The 18,929-nt window shown below is 45.3% G+C and overlaps 1 protein-coding gene across 2 annotated transcripts in view; it reads left to right on the top strand.

The window, feature by feature from the left end:
- The window catches only part of LOC120028602 (SR-related and CTD-associated factor 4-like), a 54,864-nt gene that overhangs the window by 2,853 nt on the left and 33,082 nt on the right, over positions 1–18,929 (top strand). For both annotated transcript variants that reach the window (XM_038973812.1, XM_038973811.1), the window contains 6 exons: positions 8,942–9,403; positions 10,198–10,407; positions 16,498–16,847; positions 17,101–17,297; positions 17,397–17,497; positions 17,692–17,805. In XM_038973812.1, coding sequence (XP_038829740.1) covers positions 8,942–9,403; positions 10,198–10,407; positions 16,498–16,847; positions 17,101–17,297; positions 17,397–17,497; positions 17,692–17,805 — 1,434 coding nt within the window. The remainder of the gene's footprint in view (positions 1–8,941; positions 9,404–10,197; positions 10,408–16,497; positions 16,848–17,100; positions 17,298–17,396; positions 17,498–17,691; positions 17,806–18,929) is intronic.

Here is an 18,929-nt window from a genome sequence, read left to right as displayed (position 1 = left end):
TGGTTGTAGTATACGGTTAGTCGCGGGGGGTGGTTGTAGTATACGGTTAGTCGCGGGGGGTGGTTGTGGTTTACGGTTAGTCGCGGGGGGTGGTTGTGGTATACGGTTAGTCGCGGGGGGTGGTTGTGGTATACGGTTAGTCGCGGGGGGTGGTTGTGGTATACGGTTAGTCGCGGGGGGTGGTTGTGGTATACGGTTAGTCGCGGGGGGTGGTTGTAGTATACGGTTAGTCGCGGGGGGTGGTTGTGGTAGTATACGGTTAGTCGCGGGGGGTGGTTGTGGTAGTATACGGTTAGTCGCGGGGGGTGGTTGTGGTAGTATACGGTTAGTCGCGGGGGGTGGTTGTGGTAGTATACGGTTAGTCGCGGGGGGTGGTTGTGGTAGTATACGGTTAGTCGCGGGGGGTGGTTGTGGTAGTATACGGTTAGTCGCGGGGGGTGGTGGTTGTAGTATACGGTTAGTCGCGGGGGGTGGTGGTTGTAGTATACGGTTAGTCGCGGGGGGTGGTGGTTGTAGTATACGGTTAGTCGCGGGGGGTGGTGGTTGTAGTATACGGTTAGTCGCGGAGGGTGGTGGTTGTAGTATACGGTTAGTCGCGGAGGGTGGTGGTTGTAGTATACGGTTAGTCGCGGAGGGTGGTGGTTGTAGTATACGGTTAGTCGCGGGGGGTGGTTGTGGTTTACGGTTAGTCGCGGGGGGTGGTTGTGGTATACGGTTAGTCGCGGGGGGTGGTTGTGGTATACGGTTAGTCGCGGGGGGTGGTTGTGGTATACGGTTAGTCGCGGGGGGTGGTTGTGGTATACGGTTAGTCGCGGGGGGTGGTTGTGGTAGTATACGGTTAGTCGCGGGGGGTGGTTGTGGTAGTATACGGTTAGTCGCGGGGGGTGGTGGTGGTAGTATACGGTTAGTCGCGGGGGGTGGTTGTGGTAGTATACGGTTAGTCGCGGGGGGTGGTTGTGGTAGTATACGGTTAGTCGCGGGGGGTGGTTGTGGTAGTATACGGTTAGTCGCGGGGGGTGGTGGTTGTAGTATACGGTTAGTCGCGGGGGGTGGTGGTTGTAGTATACGGTTAGTCGCGGGGGGTGGTGGTTGTAGTATACGGTTAGTCGCGGAGGGTGGTGGTTGTAGTATACGGTTAGTCGCGGGGGGTGGTGGTTGTAGTATACGGTTAGTCGCGGGGGGTGGTGGTTGTAGTATACGGTTAGTCGCGGGGGGTGGTTGTGGTATACGGTTAGTCGCGGGGGGTGGTTGTGGTATACGGTTAGTCGCGGGGGGTGGTTGTGGTATACGGTTAGTCGCGGGGGGTGGTTGTAGTATACGGTTAGTCGCGGGGGGTGGTTGTGGTAGTATACGGTTAGTCGCGGGGGGTGGTTGTGGTAGTATACGGTTAGTCGCGGGGGGTGGTTGTGGTAGTATACGGTTAGTCGCGGGGGGTGGTTGTGGTAGTATACGGTTAGTCGCGGGGGGTGGTTGTGGTAGTATACGGTTAGTCGCGGGGGGTGGTTGTGGTAGTATACGGTTAGTCGCGGGGGGTGGTGGTTGTAGTATACGGTTAGTCGCGGGGGGTGGTGGTTGTAGTATACGGTTAGTCGCGGGGGGTGGTGGTTGTAGTATACGGTTAGTCGCGGGGGGTGGTGGTTGTAGTATACGGTTAGTCGCGGGGGGTGGTGGTTGTAGTATACGGTTAGTCGCGGGGGGTGGTGGTTGTAGTATACGGTTAGTCGCGGGGGGTGGTGGTTGTAGTATACGGTTAGTCGCGGGGGGTGGTGGTTGTAGTATACGGTTAGTCGCGGGGGGTGGTGGTTGTAGTATACGGTTAGTCGCGGGGGGTGGTGGTTGTAGTATACGGTTAGTCGCGGGGGGTGGTGGTTGTAGTATACGGTTAGTCGCGGGGGGTGGTGGTTGTAGTATACGGTTAGTCGCGGGGGGTGGTGGTTGTAGTATACGGTTAGTCGCGGGGGGTGGTGGTTGTAGTATACGGTTAGTCGCGGGGGGTGGTGGTTGTAGTATACGGTTAGTCGCGGGGGGTGGTGGTTGTAGTATACGGTTAGTCGCGGGTGGGGGTGGTGGTTGTAGTATACGGTTAGTCGCGGGTGGTGGTGGTGGTTGTAGTATACGGTTAGTCGTGGGGGGTGGTGGTTGTAGTATACGGTTAGTCGTGGGGGGTGGTGGTTGTAGTATACGGTTAGTCGCGGGGGGTGGTTGTAGTATACGGTTAGTCGCGGGGGGTGGTGGTTGTAGTATACGGTTAGTCGCGGGGGGTGGTGGTTGTAGTATACGGTTAGTCGCGGGGGGTGGCTGTATACGGTTAGTCGCGGGGGGTGGCTGTATACGGTTAGTCGCGGGGGTGGTTGTAGTATACGGTTAGTCGGGGGGGTGGTTGTAGTATACGGTTAGTCGCGGGGGGTGGTTGTAGTATACGGTTAGTCGCGGGGGGTGGCTGTATACGGTTAGTCGCGGGGGGTGGCTGTATACGGTTAGTCGCGGGGGTGGTTGTAGTATACGGTTAGTCGGGGGGGTGGTTGTAGTATACGGTTAGTCGCGGGGGGTGGTTGTAGTATACGGTTAGTCGCGGGGGGTGGTGGTTGTAGTATACGGTTAGTCGCGGGGGGTGGTGGTTGTAGTATACGGTTAGTCGCGGGGGGTGGTGGTTGTAGTATACGGTTAGTCGCGGGGGGTGGTGGTTGTAGTATACGGTTAGTCGCGGGGGGTGGTGGTTGTAGTATACGGTTAGTCGCGGGGGGTGGTGGTTGTAGTATACGGTTAGTCGCGGGGGGTGGTGGTTGTAGTATACGGTTAGTCGCGGGGGGTGGTGGTTGTAGTATACGGTTAGTCGCGGGGGGTGGTGGTTGTAGTATACGGTTAGTCGCGGGGGGTGGTGGTTGTAGTATACGGTTAGTCGCGGGGGGTGGTGGTTGTAGTATACGGTTAGTCGCGGGGGGTGGTGGTTGTAGTATACGGTTAGTCGCGGGGGGTGGTGGTGGTTGTAGTATACGGTTAGTCGCGGGTGGTGGTGGTGGTTGTAGTATACGGTTAGTCGCGGGGGGTGGTGGTTGTAGTATACGGTTAGTCGCGGGGGGTGGTGGTTGTAGTATACGGTTAGTCGCGGGGGGTGGTGGTTGTAGTATACGGTTAGTCGCGGGGGGTGGCTGTATACGGTTAGTCGCGGGGGTGGTTGTAGTATACGGTTAGTCGCGGGGGTGGTTGTAGTATACGGTTAGTCGCGGGGGGTGGTGGTTGTAGTATACGGTTAGTCGCGGGGGGTGGTGGTTGTAGTATACGGTTAGTCGCGGGGGGTGGTGGTTGTAGTATACGGTTAGTCGCGGGGGGTGGTGGTTGTAGTATACGGTTAGTCGCGGGTGGTGGTGGTGGTTGTAGTATACGGTTAGTCGTGGGGGGTGGTGGTTGTAGTATACGGTTAGTCGTGGGGGGTGGTGGTTGTAGTATACGGTTAGTCGTGGGGGGTGGTGGTTGTAGTATACGGTTAGTCGCGGGGGGTGGTTGTAGTATACGGTTAGTCGCGGGGGGTGGTGGTTGTAGTATACGGTTAGTCGCGGGGGGTGGTGGTTGTAGTATACGGTTAGTCGCGGGGGTGGTTGTAGTATACGGTTAGTCGGGGGGGTGGTTGTAGTATACGGTTAGTCGCGGGGGGTGGTTGTAGTATACGGTTAGTCGCGGGGGGTGGTGGTTGTAGTATACGGTTAGTCGCGGGGGGTGGCTGTTGAATCATGGATGATTGAAGCTTTTGGACATCAGCACAATGTTGAGGGAATCCTATTTGAGTCAAGTAAAAGATACTCGTAAGATATACAAAATCTTGCAAAAAGCCTATCCAACTGACAATCTCTTAGAAAAAAATACTAACTATTGGATCCAAGACTTAAGTAGAATTGATATTGAAATGGAGGGAATGTTGGAACATACTGAATGAAATTAGTTAACGAAAACATACGTTTAATCCAGTATAAATGAATGTATAGGATGTATTATACAAGAAACAAAATTCAAATTCTACAGCACAACGGCAGAGTCTTGGCTGAAGTTTGAAACTAACAACGACTCAATAATTAATGCCTTCTGGGAATGTTATGAAGTCAAAGTTATGGACAGAGTTAGAAAGACGGCTGTCAGAGGTTTTACAAAGCATGTTTACTTTTTAACCTTTTCATGCGTGAGTTTTTTTATGCACGTGATATTAGAACGTTCTCTCCATTCCAGAATGTGTTTGTTATGTAACAGTACATTTCATCCGCGCTGCCCTCAAACAAAAGCACGCAGCCTGTTTTTATTTGTCAATTTTAAATTATTTCTAACAAGTTTTTTATTTTCTAATAACAGTTTGAAATGAGGTGTGTTCCGCCTCATTCATTCACATAAAAGTAGTCATTTTTACTTTTGCGGACCAATTAATTTTTTTGACATTTCTGACCCGGACAAAATTCCCCAAACACTTCTCAATTGTTTGTGCAGGACATTTACTCATCTGCCGTCCTGCATACACGTGTTCATATTATTCCACCTGTCGCCTGCATCGAAATCAAAGTTGTTTTCGTTACCAATAATACCTTTGGAAATGTGTGCGTTTCTATCAAAGTGCCTTATTACGTTATAATAGTTTCTGCATGTCGTGTTATGTCGTTTCTACTGTAGCATCATGTTTTTGTGTATATTCCTTATAACCGCGGACACGCGATGTAACGTTACTCATTTCATAACATTTATGGTGTTATACTCAATGCTTAGGTAGCTAGCTACATTCTCCTATTAGCTCTGGAAAACAATGCTAATTGCGTCAGGGAAGTATTAGCATGTGTTGTATTTTGAAGCTACCCTGGCCTTATGACTCCCAAGTGGCACAGCGTCTCAGTGCTAGAGGCGTCACTCCAGACACCCATCTTCAAATCAAGACTGCGTTTCTATCAAAGTAAGTGCCTAATTACGTTATTGTGTCGTGTTATACCGTTTCTACTATAGCTCACTGTGTGAATGGAGCATAATATATTTGTATATATTCCTTATAACCGCGGACACGTGAGGTAACGTTACTCACCTTTTATGGTGTTATATTCAATCGTGCTTATGTAGCTAGTTACATTATTCTATTAGTTCTGTAAAACAATGCTAAATGCGTCAGAAGTATTGGCATGTTGTATTTTGACGCTACCCTGGAAAAATTGAAAAATATCTTATACCACTTGGTTGTTTTCTGAGTGCATTCCACAAAGCTGTTTATCATCCACTGCCCCCATTTTGAGGTAATAGTCAAGCACGCAGTCTGGTTTCATGTTTCTCTGTCTGGTTTGTTTCTCTCTCCCGTCAGGTGGTCCACCTTCCCTGTGGCCGACATGGTTGCTGTATGGACAGTGGAGAGGACATGGACGTCTCGTTTGTCATGCCACTTTACTGCCAGCTGTTAACATTTCTTATTTTGTATAACGGGTCATTTAGGATGGTAGTAGCGTTGATGAAATGCAGTCATAGCAGCAGAACTAGAAAGCAGTCTTTACTGTCACCAGGAATGTATACATTTCACTAATTGTGGTTGTCCCCCACTCCTGGCTTTCTCTTATCCTGTAGCTCCAAGGCATAGCGATTGGTCTCTACTATGTCTCCCACCAGCTCCTCTGTCAGAAACAACTTGAAGCACTCTGCCTCAGTTGGAAATGGCAAGGGGCGTTGCACTCCAGACTGGGACTCATCAAAGCAAACACCAGGGCCAGGAGGGGTGAAACAGCAGGGCCAGGAGGGGTGAAATGACTGGTGGCCTTCCAGCTACCACAGAACTCCTGTTGGTATGCCTCCATCACCACCAGCATCTTCAAAGGGAACTGGGACTTTGTCAGTGGACAAGGGAAATTCAGATTCAGGGTTCTCAATGGCTACAAGGTTGGGGGGCAGCTCCTCACTGTCACTGTCAGAATCTGATTCCTGACTTTCATACTCAGACTCATTGTCAGAATTTTAAAATATCTCCAGAATTTCCACATTTGTTTGTTGTCTCCTTTTGAAAGACATTGCTAATGCTTCAGCTCATCTCACTAGCTACATACATAAACAACAACACTGAATGGTTTAGAGTGAGAGGGTACGTGGTTGACTGCCGGCACGCGCCACTTGTATCAATAAATCACTATCAGAAAATGTTTTGTGTGGCAATTATTTGTGTATTTACGGTTTTATTCACATGTTTTCAAATCTAGGTGACAAATCATGCATTCCGATTCTTGCACAGATTGTAATGGGCACATATTATGTGTGTAAAATACTTTTTTGAAGGTTGTACTGATTATGATGAGCTAAGCTAATTCCAGCTGTGTAGTCATGTTTGTTGACGTTCAATGCATTCTGGGTTCACGTAATCGTCTGTTTGACCAAAGATGTTATAACAAAATGAGGTGAGTAAGAGTTCACTCGTTTTTTGAGGACTTCCGGAAATGAATGGTGGGATGTGAACGACGGTAGACGACACACCCCTTCAACATGCATACTGTAATGAAACAGGCAGGGAGCAGGTCTCGAACCCTCGACCTCCTAGCCCGAGGTCCGGCGCGCTATCGACTGTGCCGCAAAAGCATGCTCAAGCGGCAGAGTCGATTTCCGCGCTTATAAACCCAGGGTCGTTACACTACTCCCTCCTTTCAAAGAGCGCGTCCTCGCGACTTTACGTCTTACAGGAACGCGCTCACCGGCCAAGCACACGCACTGTCGTGGATGCGAGGTCCGATCACTTCCGACACCAATGTAATGAAACAGCAGGGAGCAGGTCTCGAACCCTCGACCTCCTAGCCCGAGGTCCGGCGCGCTATCGACTGTGCCGCAAAAGCATGCTCAAGCGGCAGAGTCGATTTCCGCGCTTATAAACCCAGGGTCGTTACAATACTATAAACAGACCAAACTCATCTCGTCTTCTCTTATTATCTTCGGTTTCTGTGAGGAAAAAAAAAATGCATGGCTGCGCGCTGAAACTAATCGTCGGATTACTTTCGATTTCTAAAAAGTGCTTTACCTAATTATTTCGATCAATGGTGTGCTCACCCGTGATGTGATTAATTATACATAATAATTGCTATTAGCTAATTCATATTGTAGTTTATGTCAGCCGAGAGTTAGAAAATATGACTGCTTGTGTTGGGGTCAATCTTTCCTCAGCGCTAGGACAAATGTAGCCTACATTTTTCCGGTTAGGATGATTGTGTTATGCTATATATTCTTCTGTGAATATCTGAACATTGAATCCAAAAATAAACTGCTCACATTCTGGACATAACTTTGTAAGGACTGTGTTTGTGTAAATAGTTTCTGTAAAAAGTGTGGCCAGCTCAAACGCTGATTGTTGCGTCATTCGAAACTGGCCGTTCTAAACGAGCGTTCTAAATGAGTGTTCTAATCACACGGGTGTGATCGTAGCTTCAGGGACCACTGTAGAACGATCACACCCGTGTGATGGTACGTGTGAAAGGGTTAAATCAGTCTATCGGCAAATTTCAAGACATGGCATATGAGGCTGCGGTGAGATACCCGATGGGTTGGACAATATTATTTTCGTCACCTTATTTTGAAGAAGCTATTACTTAAATATTGCAAGTCAAATGATACTCCCAACATTTAAAGGGAAATGTAAAACAATTCAACCCCATATTCATCATCTTCAACATCAACAGGAAGATAAGTGTTTCCAATGATGAAATGTTTCATGGTGTGAATTTATACACGGTCACATTTTAAGCATCAGAAAAATTACTGAACTTGTATTTTATTTTCCAATGAGACACTCAACTTATCAGATAACGGGACAGTGCTCCTTACACAGTTCACGCACACACACGTTGCTCGAATGTTGACCTAACTTATCTTGATAGCCTTTATTGCTGATTTAGTGACTGACATCTTTGCTCGTGATATTGGATGCTTCATGTAGTAGGCAATGCCTACGACAACAAAAAATAGCCGGCCAGGCGTCTCCGGGCCAGCGGTGCTTTGCTGAAGGAGCTCTGCTTCGGTGGCCTCTGGTATAATTATTGAATACTTTATTGAGTTTACCGGTTGGAGAGATGTGTTGTCGTATTGTGTAGAAAGACACAACTTTACCATTTTTGAATGACTGAATGTATGAATTCAGTGTTGTGCTAGTTTTGGATATCACCTGGGCCTATATGATCCGGAACATATCTCCTGAGATTAGTCTTATTGTTTTTCTGCAAGATAACAATTGCCACAATGTTTGTTCTTCAAATTCTGTATTTTATTGAAACAAAAATGAATCAAATAAAAGGTTTAGTTTCATTTTTTTCCAGATGTTCACTTGCAAAGTTACCATTTTTCATAGAAAAACAACAAATGTGCATGTTATAAGTCCACAACAATGCTTAAACCACATTAGAAGACCACTTTTGAGGTCTGGTAAAATCAGAGAATTTTTGGATGTAGTTACCCTTTTAATTCAAATACACACCTAGCAAGAGGCTGTTTAGTGGTGTTTTTGTAGTGAATATGATATGGTAGAGTTTGCAAAACAAATACCCACTTGATTCAAATAATCATGATATCTTTCTGCCAGGTAGGCGTAGTCTACTTTGTAGTTAACATTTCATTAAGAAGGTTTTTAAGAAAGTCTGGTTGTCTCCAAGTACCTTGCTGAGGGCCCTGACCTTAAAGATCTCATCCAGGTCTGTCTGTTTGACTCCAAGTACCTTGCTTGCTGTGGTGATAATCCTTCTCAGCATATTTAGTCAACTAATTACTATTGGGACAGGTGTGGGTGGTAGTCAGCTGGTTACTGATCAACTCAACGGACAACCAAAAGCGTAACTGTAAACTTCTCTCATTATGGGTTCTTATCCCCTCTCTCTCTCTGTCTCTCTCTCTCTGTCTCTCTCTCTCTGTGTGTCTCTCTCTCTCTGTCTCTCTCTGTCTCTCTCTCTGTCTCTCTCTCTCTATGCAGAGTAAGATCATCCGTGTTCTCAACCTGTGGCAGAAGAACGCTGTGTTTGAGATGGACGTCGTCCAGCCCCTGTTGGACATGGCTACTGGCTCTTTCGTCCTTACTCCCTCCCCCCAGGAGGACCTCCAGCCCCCAGTCTCCAGTACCTCCATAGCAGCAGCCCAGCACCAGGCCCAGCCCACAGTCTCCATAGCAGCAGCCCAGCCCCAGTCCACAGTCTCCATAGCAACAGCCCAGCACCAGCCCCTGCCCACAGTCTCCATAGCAGCAGCCCAGCCCCCTGTCTCTATAGCAGCAGCAGCCCAGCACCAGGCCCAGCCCCCTGTCTCCATAGCAGCCCAGCACCAGGCCCAGCCCCCTGTCTCCATAGCAGCAGCCCTGCCCCAGCTCCCACCACAGCTTCGGAACCCTGAAGCCCTGGCTGCCGTGGCCCAGCTCTTCCAGTCCGGACAGGGACACGAGGTGAGTGAGACCTGTAGAAGTATACATCACAATACCAGGTCAGCCATGATGAGTGTACACAGAGATTCTAATTGCTAAGTATACATCACAATACCAGGTCAGCCATGATGAGTGAACACACAGAGATTCTAATTCCTAAGTATACATCACAATACCAGGTCAGCCATGATGAGTGAACACACAGAGATTCTAATTCCTAAGTATACATCACAATACCAGGTCAGCCATGATGAGTGAACACACAGAGATTCTAATTCCTAAGTATACATCACAATACCAGGTCAGCCATGATGAGTGAACACACAGAGATTCTAATTCCTAAGTATACATCACAATACCAGGTCAGCCATGATGAGTGAACACACAGAGATTCTAATTCCTAAGTATACATCACAATACCAGGTCAGCCATGATGAGTGTACACACAGAGATTCTAATTGCTAAGCAAAGAGGTTACCTGTCAATTTGCCATGGTCAGACGTTCTACTCCAGTTCTACTAAGTCTGTTGTCATAGCTACACTACTACACAGTAGTAGCTCATACACCCCAGAACAACATGACTGGGACAGGAAATAAAGATGCACACATCTCTTGTTTTTTCTCTTCAGTCTTTGTTCTTCACTACAATCATCCATGACTCCTTTGTCTGTTTACTGTAAACAATGTAGTTCTTGTGAAAATACGATTCTATACCAGGCTAATAAAGGATAAATACATGATATTCTGTTGCTGGTAACAACTGATTTGATGGATTGTGTGTAATTGGGCTGTATTCCCTCCTGTCGGTGTCCAGCTTCAGAAGATGCTTCTGAGGTTCCAGCCAGGGCAGCAGACCACCGCTATGGTTCCCAACACCATGGCTGACGAAACCCAAACTATGGTTCCCAACACCGTGTCTGACCAGACCCACTCACAGATGGTCCAAGGCCAGCATAACACACACCATCCACTGTTCAACTCACACCACACACATCCTACAGAGCAGAATAACTCACTAGCTAAGGTAAGTCATTATTGTACGCAAAGCAAATTTCTGACCAACAGACCATTTTTAAGAGGCCTAATCTGTCAGGACAGCATTTTCATAAAGCCTCCTTGAAATGGGTTTTAGTCACGGAGATTAAGTAAACTCTACTGTGGTTGTTATGGATGTGTTGTGGTTGTTATGGGTGTGTCGCTAAATCAGTGTGTTATGGATGTGTCGCTAAATCAGTGTGTTATGGATGTGTCGCTAAATCAGGGTGTTATGGGTGTTATGGATGTGTCACTAAATCAGTGTGTTATGGATGTGTCGCTAAATCAGGGTGTTATGGATGTGTCACTAAATCAGTGTGTTATGGATGTGTCGCTAAATCAGTGTGTTATGGATGTGTCGCTAAATCAGTGTGTTATGGATGTGTCACTAAATCAGTGTGTTATGGATGTGTCACTAAATCAGGGTGTTATGGATGTGTCGCTAAATCAGGGTGTTATGGATGTGTCGCTAAATCAGGGTGTTATGGTTGTTATGGATGTGTTATGGTTGTTATGGATGTGTCGCTAAATCAGGGTGTTATGGATGTGTCACTAAATCAGGGTGTTATGGATGTGTCACTAAATCAGGGTGTTATGGATGTGTCGCTAAATCAGGGTGTTATGGATGTGTCGCTAAATCAGGGTGTTATGGTTGTTATGGATGTGTTATGGTTGTTATGGATGTGTTGTGGTTGTTATGGATGTGTCGCTAAATCAGGGTGTTATGGATGTGTCGCTAAATCAGGGTGTTATGGTTGTGTCGCTAAATCAGGGTGTTATGGATGTGTCGCTAAATCAGGGTGTTATGGTTGTTATGGATGTGTCACTAAATCAGGGTGTTATGGATGTGTCGCTAAATCAGGGTGTTATGGTTGTTATGGATGTGTCGCTAAATCAGGGTGTTATGGATGTGTCGCTAAATCAGGGTGTTATGGTTGTTATGGATGTGTCACTAAATCAGGGTGTTATGGTTGTGTCGCTAAATCAGGGTGTTATGGTTGTTATGGATGTGTCGCTAAATCAGGGTGTTATGGATGTGTCGCTAAATCAGGGTGTTGTGGTTGTTATGGATGTGTCGCTAAATCAGGGTGTTATGGTTGTTATGGATGTGTCACTAAATCAGGGTGTTATGGTTGTTATGGATGTGTCACTAAATCAGGGTGTTATGGATGTTATGGATGTGTCGCTAAATCAGGGTGTTATGGTTGTTATGGATGTGTCACTAAATCAGGGTGTTATGGTTGTTATGGATGTGTCGCTAAATCAGGGTGTTGTGGTTGTTATGGATGTGTCGCTAAATCAGGGTGTTATGGTTGTTATGGATGTGTCGCTAAATCAGGGTGTTATGGATGTGTCGCTAAATCAGGGTGTTATGGTTGTTATGGATGTGTCACTAAATCAGGGTGTTATGGATGTGTCGCTAAATAAGGTTGTTATGGTTGTTATGGATGTGTCACTAAATCAGGGTGTTATGGTTGTTATGGATGTGTCACTAAATCAGGGTGTTATGGATGTGTCACTAAATCAGGGTGTTATGGATGTGTCACTAAATCAGGGTGTTGTGGTTGTTATGGATGTGTCACTAAATCAGGGTGTTGTGGTTGTTATGGATGTGTCACTAAATCAGGGTGTTGTGGTTGTTATGGATGTGTCACTAAATCAGGGTGTTGTGGTTGTTATGGATGTGTCGCTAAATCAGGGTGTTGTGGTTGTTATGGATGTGTCACTAAATCAGGGTGTTGTGGTTGTTATGGATGTGTCACTAAATCAGGGTGTTATGGTTGTTATGGATGTGTCACTAAATCAGGGTGTTATGGTTGTTATGGATGTGTCACTAAATCAGGGTGTTATGGTTGTTATGGATGTGTCGCTAAATCAGGTTGTTATGGATGTGTCACTAAATCAGGTTGTTATGGATGTTATGGATGTGTCACTAAATCAGGGTGTTATGGTTGTTATGGATGTGTCACTAAATCAGGGTGTTATGGTTGTTATGGATGTGTCACTAAATCAGGGTGTTATGGTTGTTATGGATGTGTCGCTAAATCAGGTTGTTATGGATGTGTCGCTAAATCAGGGTGTTGTGGATGTGTCACTAAATCAGGGTGTTATGGTTGTTATGGATGTGTTGTGGTTGTTATGGATGTGTCACTAAATCAGGGTGTTGTGGTTGTTATGGATGTGTTGTGGTTGTTATGGATGTGTCACTAAATCAGGGTGTTGTGGTTGTTATGGATGTGTCACTAAATCAGGGTGTTGTGGTTGTTATGGATGTGTCACTAAATCAGGGTGTTGTGGATGTGTCACTAAATCAGGGTGTTGTGGTTGTTATGGATGTGTCACTAAATCAGGGTGTTATGGTTGTTATGGATGTGTTGTGGTTGTTATGGATGTGTCACTAAATCAGGGTGTTGTGGTTGTTATGGATGTGTCGCTAAATCAGGGTGTTATGGTTGTTATGGATGTGTCGCTAAATCAGGGTGTTATGGTTGTTATGGATGTGTCACTAAATCAGGGTGTTGTGGTTGTTATGGATGTGTCACTAAATCAGGGTGTTGTGGATGTTATGGATGTGTCACTAAATCAGGGTGTTGTGGTTGTTATGGATGTGTTGTGGTTGTTATGGATGTGTCACTAAATCAGGGTGTTGTGGTTGTTATGGATGTGTTGCTAAATCAGGTTGTTATGGATGTGTCACTAAATCAGTGTGTTGTGGTTGTTATGGATGTGTCACTAAATCAGGGTGTTGTGGTTGTTATGGATGTGTTGTGGTTGTTATGGATGTGTCACTAAATCAGGGTGTTGTGGTTGTTATGGATGTGTTGCTAAATCAGGTTGTTATGGATGTGTTGCTAAATCAGGTTGTTATGGTTGTTATGGATGTGTTGTGGTTGTTATGGATGTGTCACTAAATCAGGGTGTTGTGGTTGTTATGGATGTGTCGCTAAATCAGGGTGTCGTGGTTGTTATGGATGTGTCACTAAATCAGGGTGTTGTGGTTGTTATGGATGTGTTGTGGTTGTTATGGATGTGTCGTGGTTGTTATGGATGTGTCGTGGTTGTTATGGGTGTGTCACTAAATCAGGGTGTTGTGGTTGTTATGGATGTGTCACTAAATCAGGGTGTTATGGATGTGTCACTAAATCAGGGTGTTATGGATGTGTCACTAAATCAGGGTGTTGTGGTTGTTATGGATGTGTCACTAAATCAGGGTGTTATGGATGTTATGGATGTGTTGTGGTTGTTATGGATGTGTCACTAAATCAGGGTGTTGTGGTTGTTATGGATGTGTTATGGTTGTTATGGATGTGTCACTAAATCAGGTTGTTATGGATGTGTCACTAAATCAGGGTGTTGTGGTTGTTATGGATGTGTCGCTAAATCAGGGTGTTATGGATGTGTCACTAAATCAGGGTGTTGTGGTTGTTATGGATGTGTCGCTAAATCAGGGTGTTATGGATGTGTCACTAAATCAGGGTGTTGTGGTTGTGTCACTAAATCAGGGTGTTGTGGTTGTTATGGATGTGTCGTGGTTGTTATGGATGTGTCACTAAATCAGGGTGTTATGGATGTGTCACTAAATCAGGGTGTTGTGGTTGTTATGGATGTGTCGCTAAATCAGGGTGTTATGGTTGTTATGGATGTGTCACTAAATCAGGGTGTTATGGATGTTATGGATGTGTTGTGGTTGTTATGGATGTGTCACTAAATCAGGGTGTTGTGGTTGTTATGGATGTGTTATGGTTGTTATGGATGTGTCACTAAATCAGGTTGTTATGGATGTGTCACTAAATCAGGGTGTTGTGGTTGTTATGGATGTGTCACTAAATCAGGGTGTTATGGATGTGTCACTAAATCAGGGTGTTGTGGTTGTTATGGATGTGTCACTAAATCAGGGTGTTGTGGTTGTTATGGATGTGTCGCTAAATCAGGGTGTTGTGGTTGTTATGGATGTGTTGTGGTTGTTATGGATGTGTCACTAAATCAGGGTGTTGTGGTTGTTATGGATGTGTTATGGTTGTTATGGATGTGTCACTAAATCAGGTTGTTATGGATGTGTTGTGGTTGTTATGGATGTGTCACTAAATCAGGTTGTTATGGATGTGTTGTGGTTGTTATGGATGTGTCACTAAATCAGGGTGTTGTGGTTGTTATGGATGTGTTATGGTTGTTATGGATGTGTCACTAAATCAGGTTGTTATGGATGTGTTGTGGTTGTTATGGATGTGTCACTAAATCAGGTTGTTATGGATGTGTTGTGGTTGTTATGGATGTGTCACTAAATCAGGGTGTTGTGGATGTGTCGTGGTTGTTATGGATGTGTCACTAAATCAGGGTGTCGTGGTTGTTATGGATGTGTCACTAAATCAGGGTGTTGTGGTTGTTATGGATGTGTCGCTAAATCAGGTTGTTATGGATGTGTCACTAAATCAGGGTGTTATGGATGTGTCACTAAATCAGGGTGTTGTGGTTGTTATGGATGTGTCACTAAATCAGGGTGTTGTGGTTGTTATGGATGTGTCACTAAATCAGGGTGTTGTGGTTGTTATGGATGTGTCACTAAATCAGGGTGTTATGGATGTGTCACTAAATCAGGGTGTCGTGGTTGTTATGGATGTGTCACTAAATCAGGGTGTTGTGGTTGTTATGGATGTGTCACTAAATCAGGGTGTTGTGGTTGTTATGGATGTGTTATGGTTGTTATGGATGTGTCACTAAATCAGGTTGTTATGGATGTGTCACTAAATCAGGGTGTTGTGGTTGTTATGGATGTGTCACTAAATCAGGGTGTTGTGGTTGTTATGGATGTGTCACTAAATCAGGGTGTTGTGGTTGTTATGGATGTGTCACTAAATCAGGGTGTTATGGATGTGTCACTAAATCAGGGTGTCGTGGTTGTTATGGATGTGTCACTAAATCAGGTTGTTATGGATGTGTCACTAAATCAGGGTGTTGTGGTTGTTATGGATGTGTCGCTAAATCAGGGTGTTGTGGTTGTTATGGATGTGTCACTAAATCAGGGTGTTATGGATGTTATGGATGTGTCACTAAATCAGGGTGTTATGGATGTGTCACTAAATCAGGGTGTCGTGGTTGTTATGGATGTGTCACTAAATCAGGGTGTTGTGGTTGTTATGGATGTGTTATGGTTGTTATGGATGTGTCACTAAATCAGGTTGTTATGGATGTGTTGTGGTTGTTATGGATGTGTCACTAAATCAGGTTGTTATGGATGTGTTGTGGTTGTTATGGATGTGTCACTAAATCAGGGTGTCGTGGTTGTTATGGATGTGTCACTAAATCAGGGTGTCGTGGTTGTTATGGATGTGTCACTAAATCAGGGTGTTATGGTTGTTATGGATGTGTCACTAAATCAGGGTGTTATGGTTGTTATGGATGTGTCACTAAATCAGGGTGTTATGGATGTTATGGATGTGTCACTAAATCAGGGTGTTGTGGTTGTTATGGATGTGTCACTAAATCAGGGTGTCGTGGTTGTTATGGATGTGTCGTGGTTGTTATGGATGTGTCGTGGTTGTTATGGATGTGTCGCTAAATCAGGGTGTCGTGGTTGTTATGGGTGTGTTGTGGTTGTTATGGGTGTGTTGTGGTTGTTATGGATGTGTTGTGGTTGTTATGGATGTGTTGCTAAAACAGGGTGTCGTGGTTGTTATGGATGTGTTGTGGTTGTTATGGATGTGTTGTGGTTGTTATGGGTGTGTTGTGGTTGTTATGGATGTGTTGTGGTTGTTATGGATGTGTTGCTAAAACAGGGTGTCGTGGTTGTTATGGATGTGTTGTGGTTGTTATGGATGTGTTGTGGTTGTTATGGATGTGTTGTGGTTGTTATGGGTGTGTTGTGGTTGTTATGGATGTGTTGTGGTTGTTATGGATGTGTTGCTAAAACAGGGTGTCGTGGTTGTTATGGATGTGTTGTGGTTGTTATGGATGTGTTGTGGTTGTTATGGATGTGTTGTGGTTGTTATGGATGTGTTGTGGTTGTTATGGATGTGTTGTGGTTGTTATGGATGTGTCGCTCAATCAGGGTGTTATGGATGTTATGACGGTCTGTCTTCAGAAACTCCTGGACCGGTTTGATTACGACGACGAACCAGAAGAAGTGAAGAAAGAAGAGTTGGATTCCCTCGTTCCAGGAAACGTTTACGGTGGCCAGTTTCCTGGTCAAACGCCGCCCAACACGGAGCAGCAATTTCAGGGCCACATGATGGGCCAGCCTGGGAGGCAGCAGACACCTGGTGGAGGAAACCCTGGTCCGAACAAGGGCTACAGTCAGAGCCAGCACTCTGCCCAGCAGAACCAGGACCAGGGAAACCCCAGAGAAAGGGAAGATCCGTCTGGGAGGAGGGATGGTAGGGAGGGGAGACAGCGCGGCCACGGCAGGAGGTCACGCTCCAGGTCCGGCTCTCGGTAAGAAGCTGGAACCGTGGTTGATATTAGTTGGTTTTTGTTGAGGACACTTTTTAAAACCTGTGAAGTTTTGTTCAGGATGAACAAATCCTCTGTAACAGAACCCTGCCCGTTCCCACCTTTTTAGCTTTTAGTCCATGATTGTACTGTTATTTGAATAATCCTTTATTGATTTTATATCCGTTTGCTTTTACCTATTTCATTTTACTGTAAAGTATGTTGCGATTTTAAAATGCACTTGATCTCTCTCCAGATCTCCCAGGAGAAAGAGGTCCAGGTCAAGCTCTCGCTCGCGGAAGCCCCGACACTCCTCCCAACGCTCCGGGTCTCGTTCCAGGGAAAGTCGCTGGAACTCCCCTCGCTCCCGCTCGCAGGAGAGGAAGGAGAGAGAGAAGGACAAAGACCGTAGACAGAAAGGTCTGCCCAGCATCAAGAGCCAGACACTCGGTGGTACGTACTGTCAGATACACGAGGACCTGTCCCAATTGGCTCCCTATTCCCTTCTACATTTGACCAGGCCCCATATTGAACGTTTCCCTCGTTGTGTAGTTTGCACCACGACTCTGTGGGTGGGCCAGCTAGACAAGAAGACTTCTCAGCAGGACGTCATGTGTTTACTAGAGGAGTTTGGGCAGATAGACTCCATCAATGTAAGTATGAAGCTGACACTTACCTACTTACTGGCACCCTTATCCCTTTTTATAGTGCACTACTTTTGACCAGGGCCCATCAGGAATAACCAAGGGAGTGCTCTGTATAACTAATAGGGGGGGGGGGATTAACCCTGAAAAAATGCTCTAGGAACAATTTCAGGTAATACCAACATGTTCCTTCTCCCCTTCAGATGATCCCTCCTCGTGGATGTGCCTATATAGTGATGGTTCACAGACAGGATGCCTACAGAGCTCTACACAAACTCGGCAGAGGATCCTTCAAGGTCAACCAGAAGACCATCAAGGTACTTGTTGATTTCTTTATGTACGTTAAACCAACTTTTATTTTTTGTGGCCAGGCCAGTTTGTCAATTAACATTCTGATTTACAATGTAGACCTGGTAAATATGGGGCCTCTGGCTCTTTTTTTTAAATAAAAAACACCTAAGGAGATTGTTCCGTGTTCAAAACTGCAACCAAAACACTTCCGTTTGCGACCATTTGACTTTGCAGTGCTACACATTTTATTTGTTTTTATCGGTCGCTAGGCTGCCAGTGGGAGAGAGAAAAATGTAGCTGGTCACGTTTTTAGTTTTTGGCTCACAATTTTTTTTTACATTTTATTATCAATATTTATTCAAGCAGCAATGGGTTATGCAAACCAGGTATTCAAAACGTTTGGTCTGAAGTCGTTGTTGAGTCTTTGATGTGTATTTCAGTCATCATGCTGTGTCTTGAATAAACATTTCTAGAGGCTTTCCCACAAAACCTTCCCGATTTTAAATGTTGACTGTAAAGTAGGCAGAATGATACCTGGCAGAATGATATCATGATGATTTTATCAATTGCTTGTCATTTTTTTGTTGCAAACTCTGCCATCACATGTAGCCAACATTGTACAGTACAAAAACACCAATAGCTGCTAGTCTCTTGCTAGGTGAATTAAAGGACAACTACACACCCCCCAAAAATGTCCACGATTGTTACCAGACATCAAAAGTGGTCTCTTCTGTCTGTGTGGCCATCGCTAGGGCAATGGCCGGCCTGCTCTGCTCGGAGTCAGAGTGGATGGGCAGTGGCATAATACAAACTTTTTTTAAATAAAAAAAATAAAAGAATTGTCTACCATCTGCTGTGACAGATACATTCTACCAGTCATTCAGGTTTTTTACCAGGCAAAATATTTTTCCCGCATTTAATTACACCAAAAATCATGAGAATGCATAGTAATGTTTCTTAAACAAGGAATGTATTACTATTAAGAAGTAATGTGGTATATTGCTCAATTAAATGTCATATTTTTTTGTCCAGAGTCTTTAAAACCCTCCTAAAGGATCGGACCCCTTTTTTTCCAAATTTCGCCTGGCATACCCAAATCTAACTGCCTGTAGCTCAGGCTCTGAAGCAAGGATATGCATATTCTTGGTAC

This window comes from Salvelinus namaycush, chromosome 34 (assembly GCF_016432855.1).
Source record: "Salvelinus namaycush isolate Seneca chromosome 34, SaNama_1.0, whole genome shotgun sequence".
Classification (NCBI taxonomy): Eukaryota; Metazoa; Chordata; class Actinopteri; order Salmoniformes; family Salmonidae; genus Salvelinus; species Salvelinus namaycush.
Note: the sequence above shows the minus strand (reverse complement) of the source record. Positions and strands in the feature narration are given on the sequence as shown.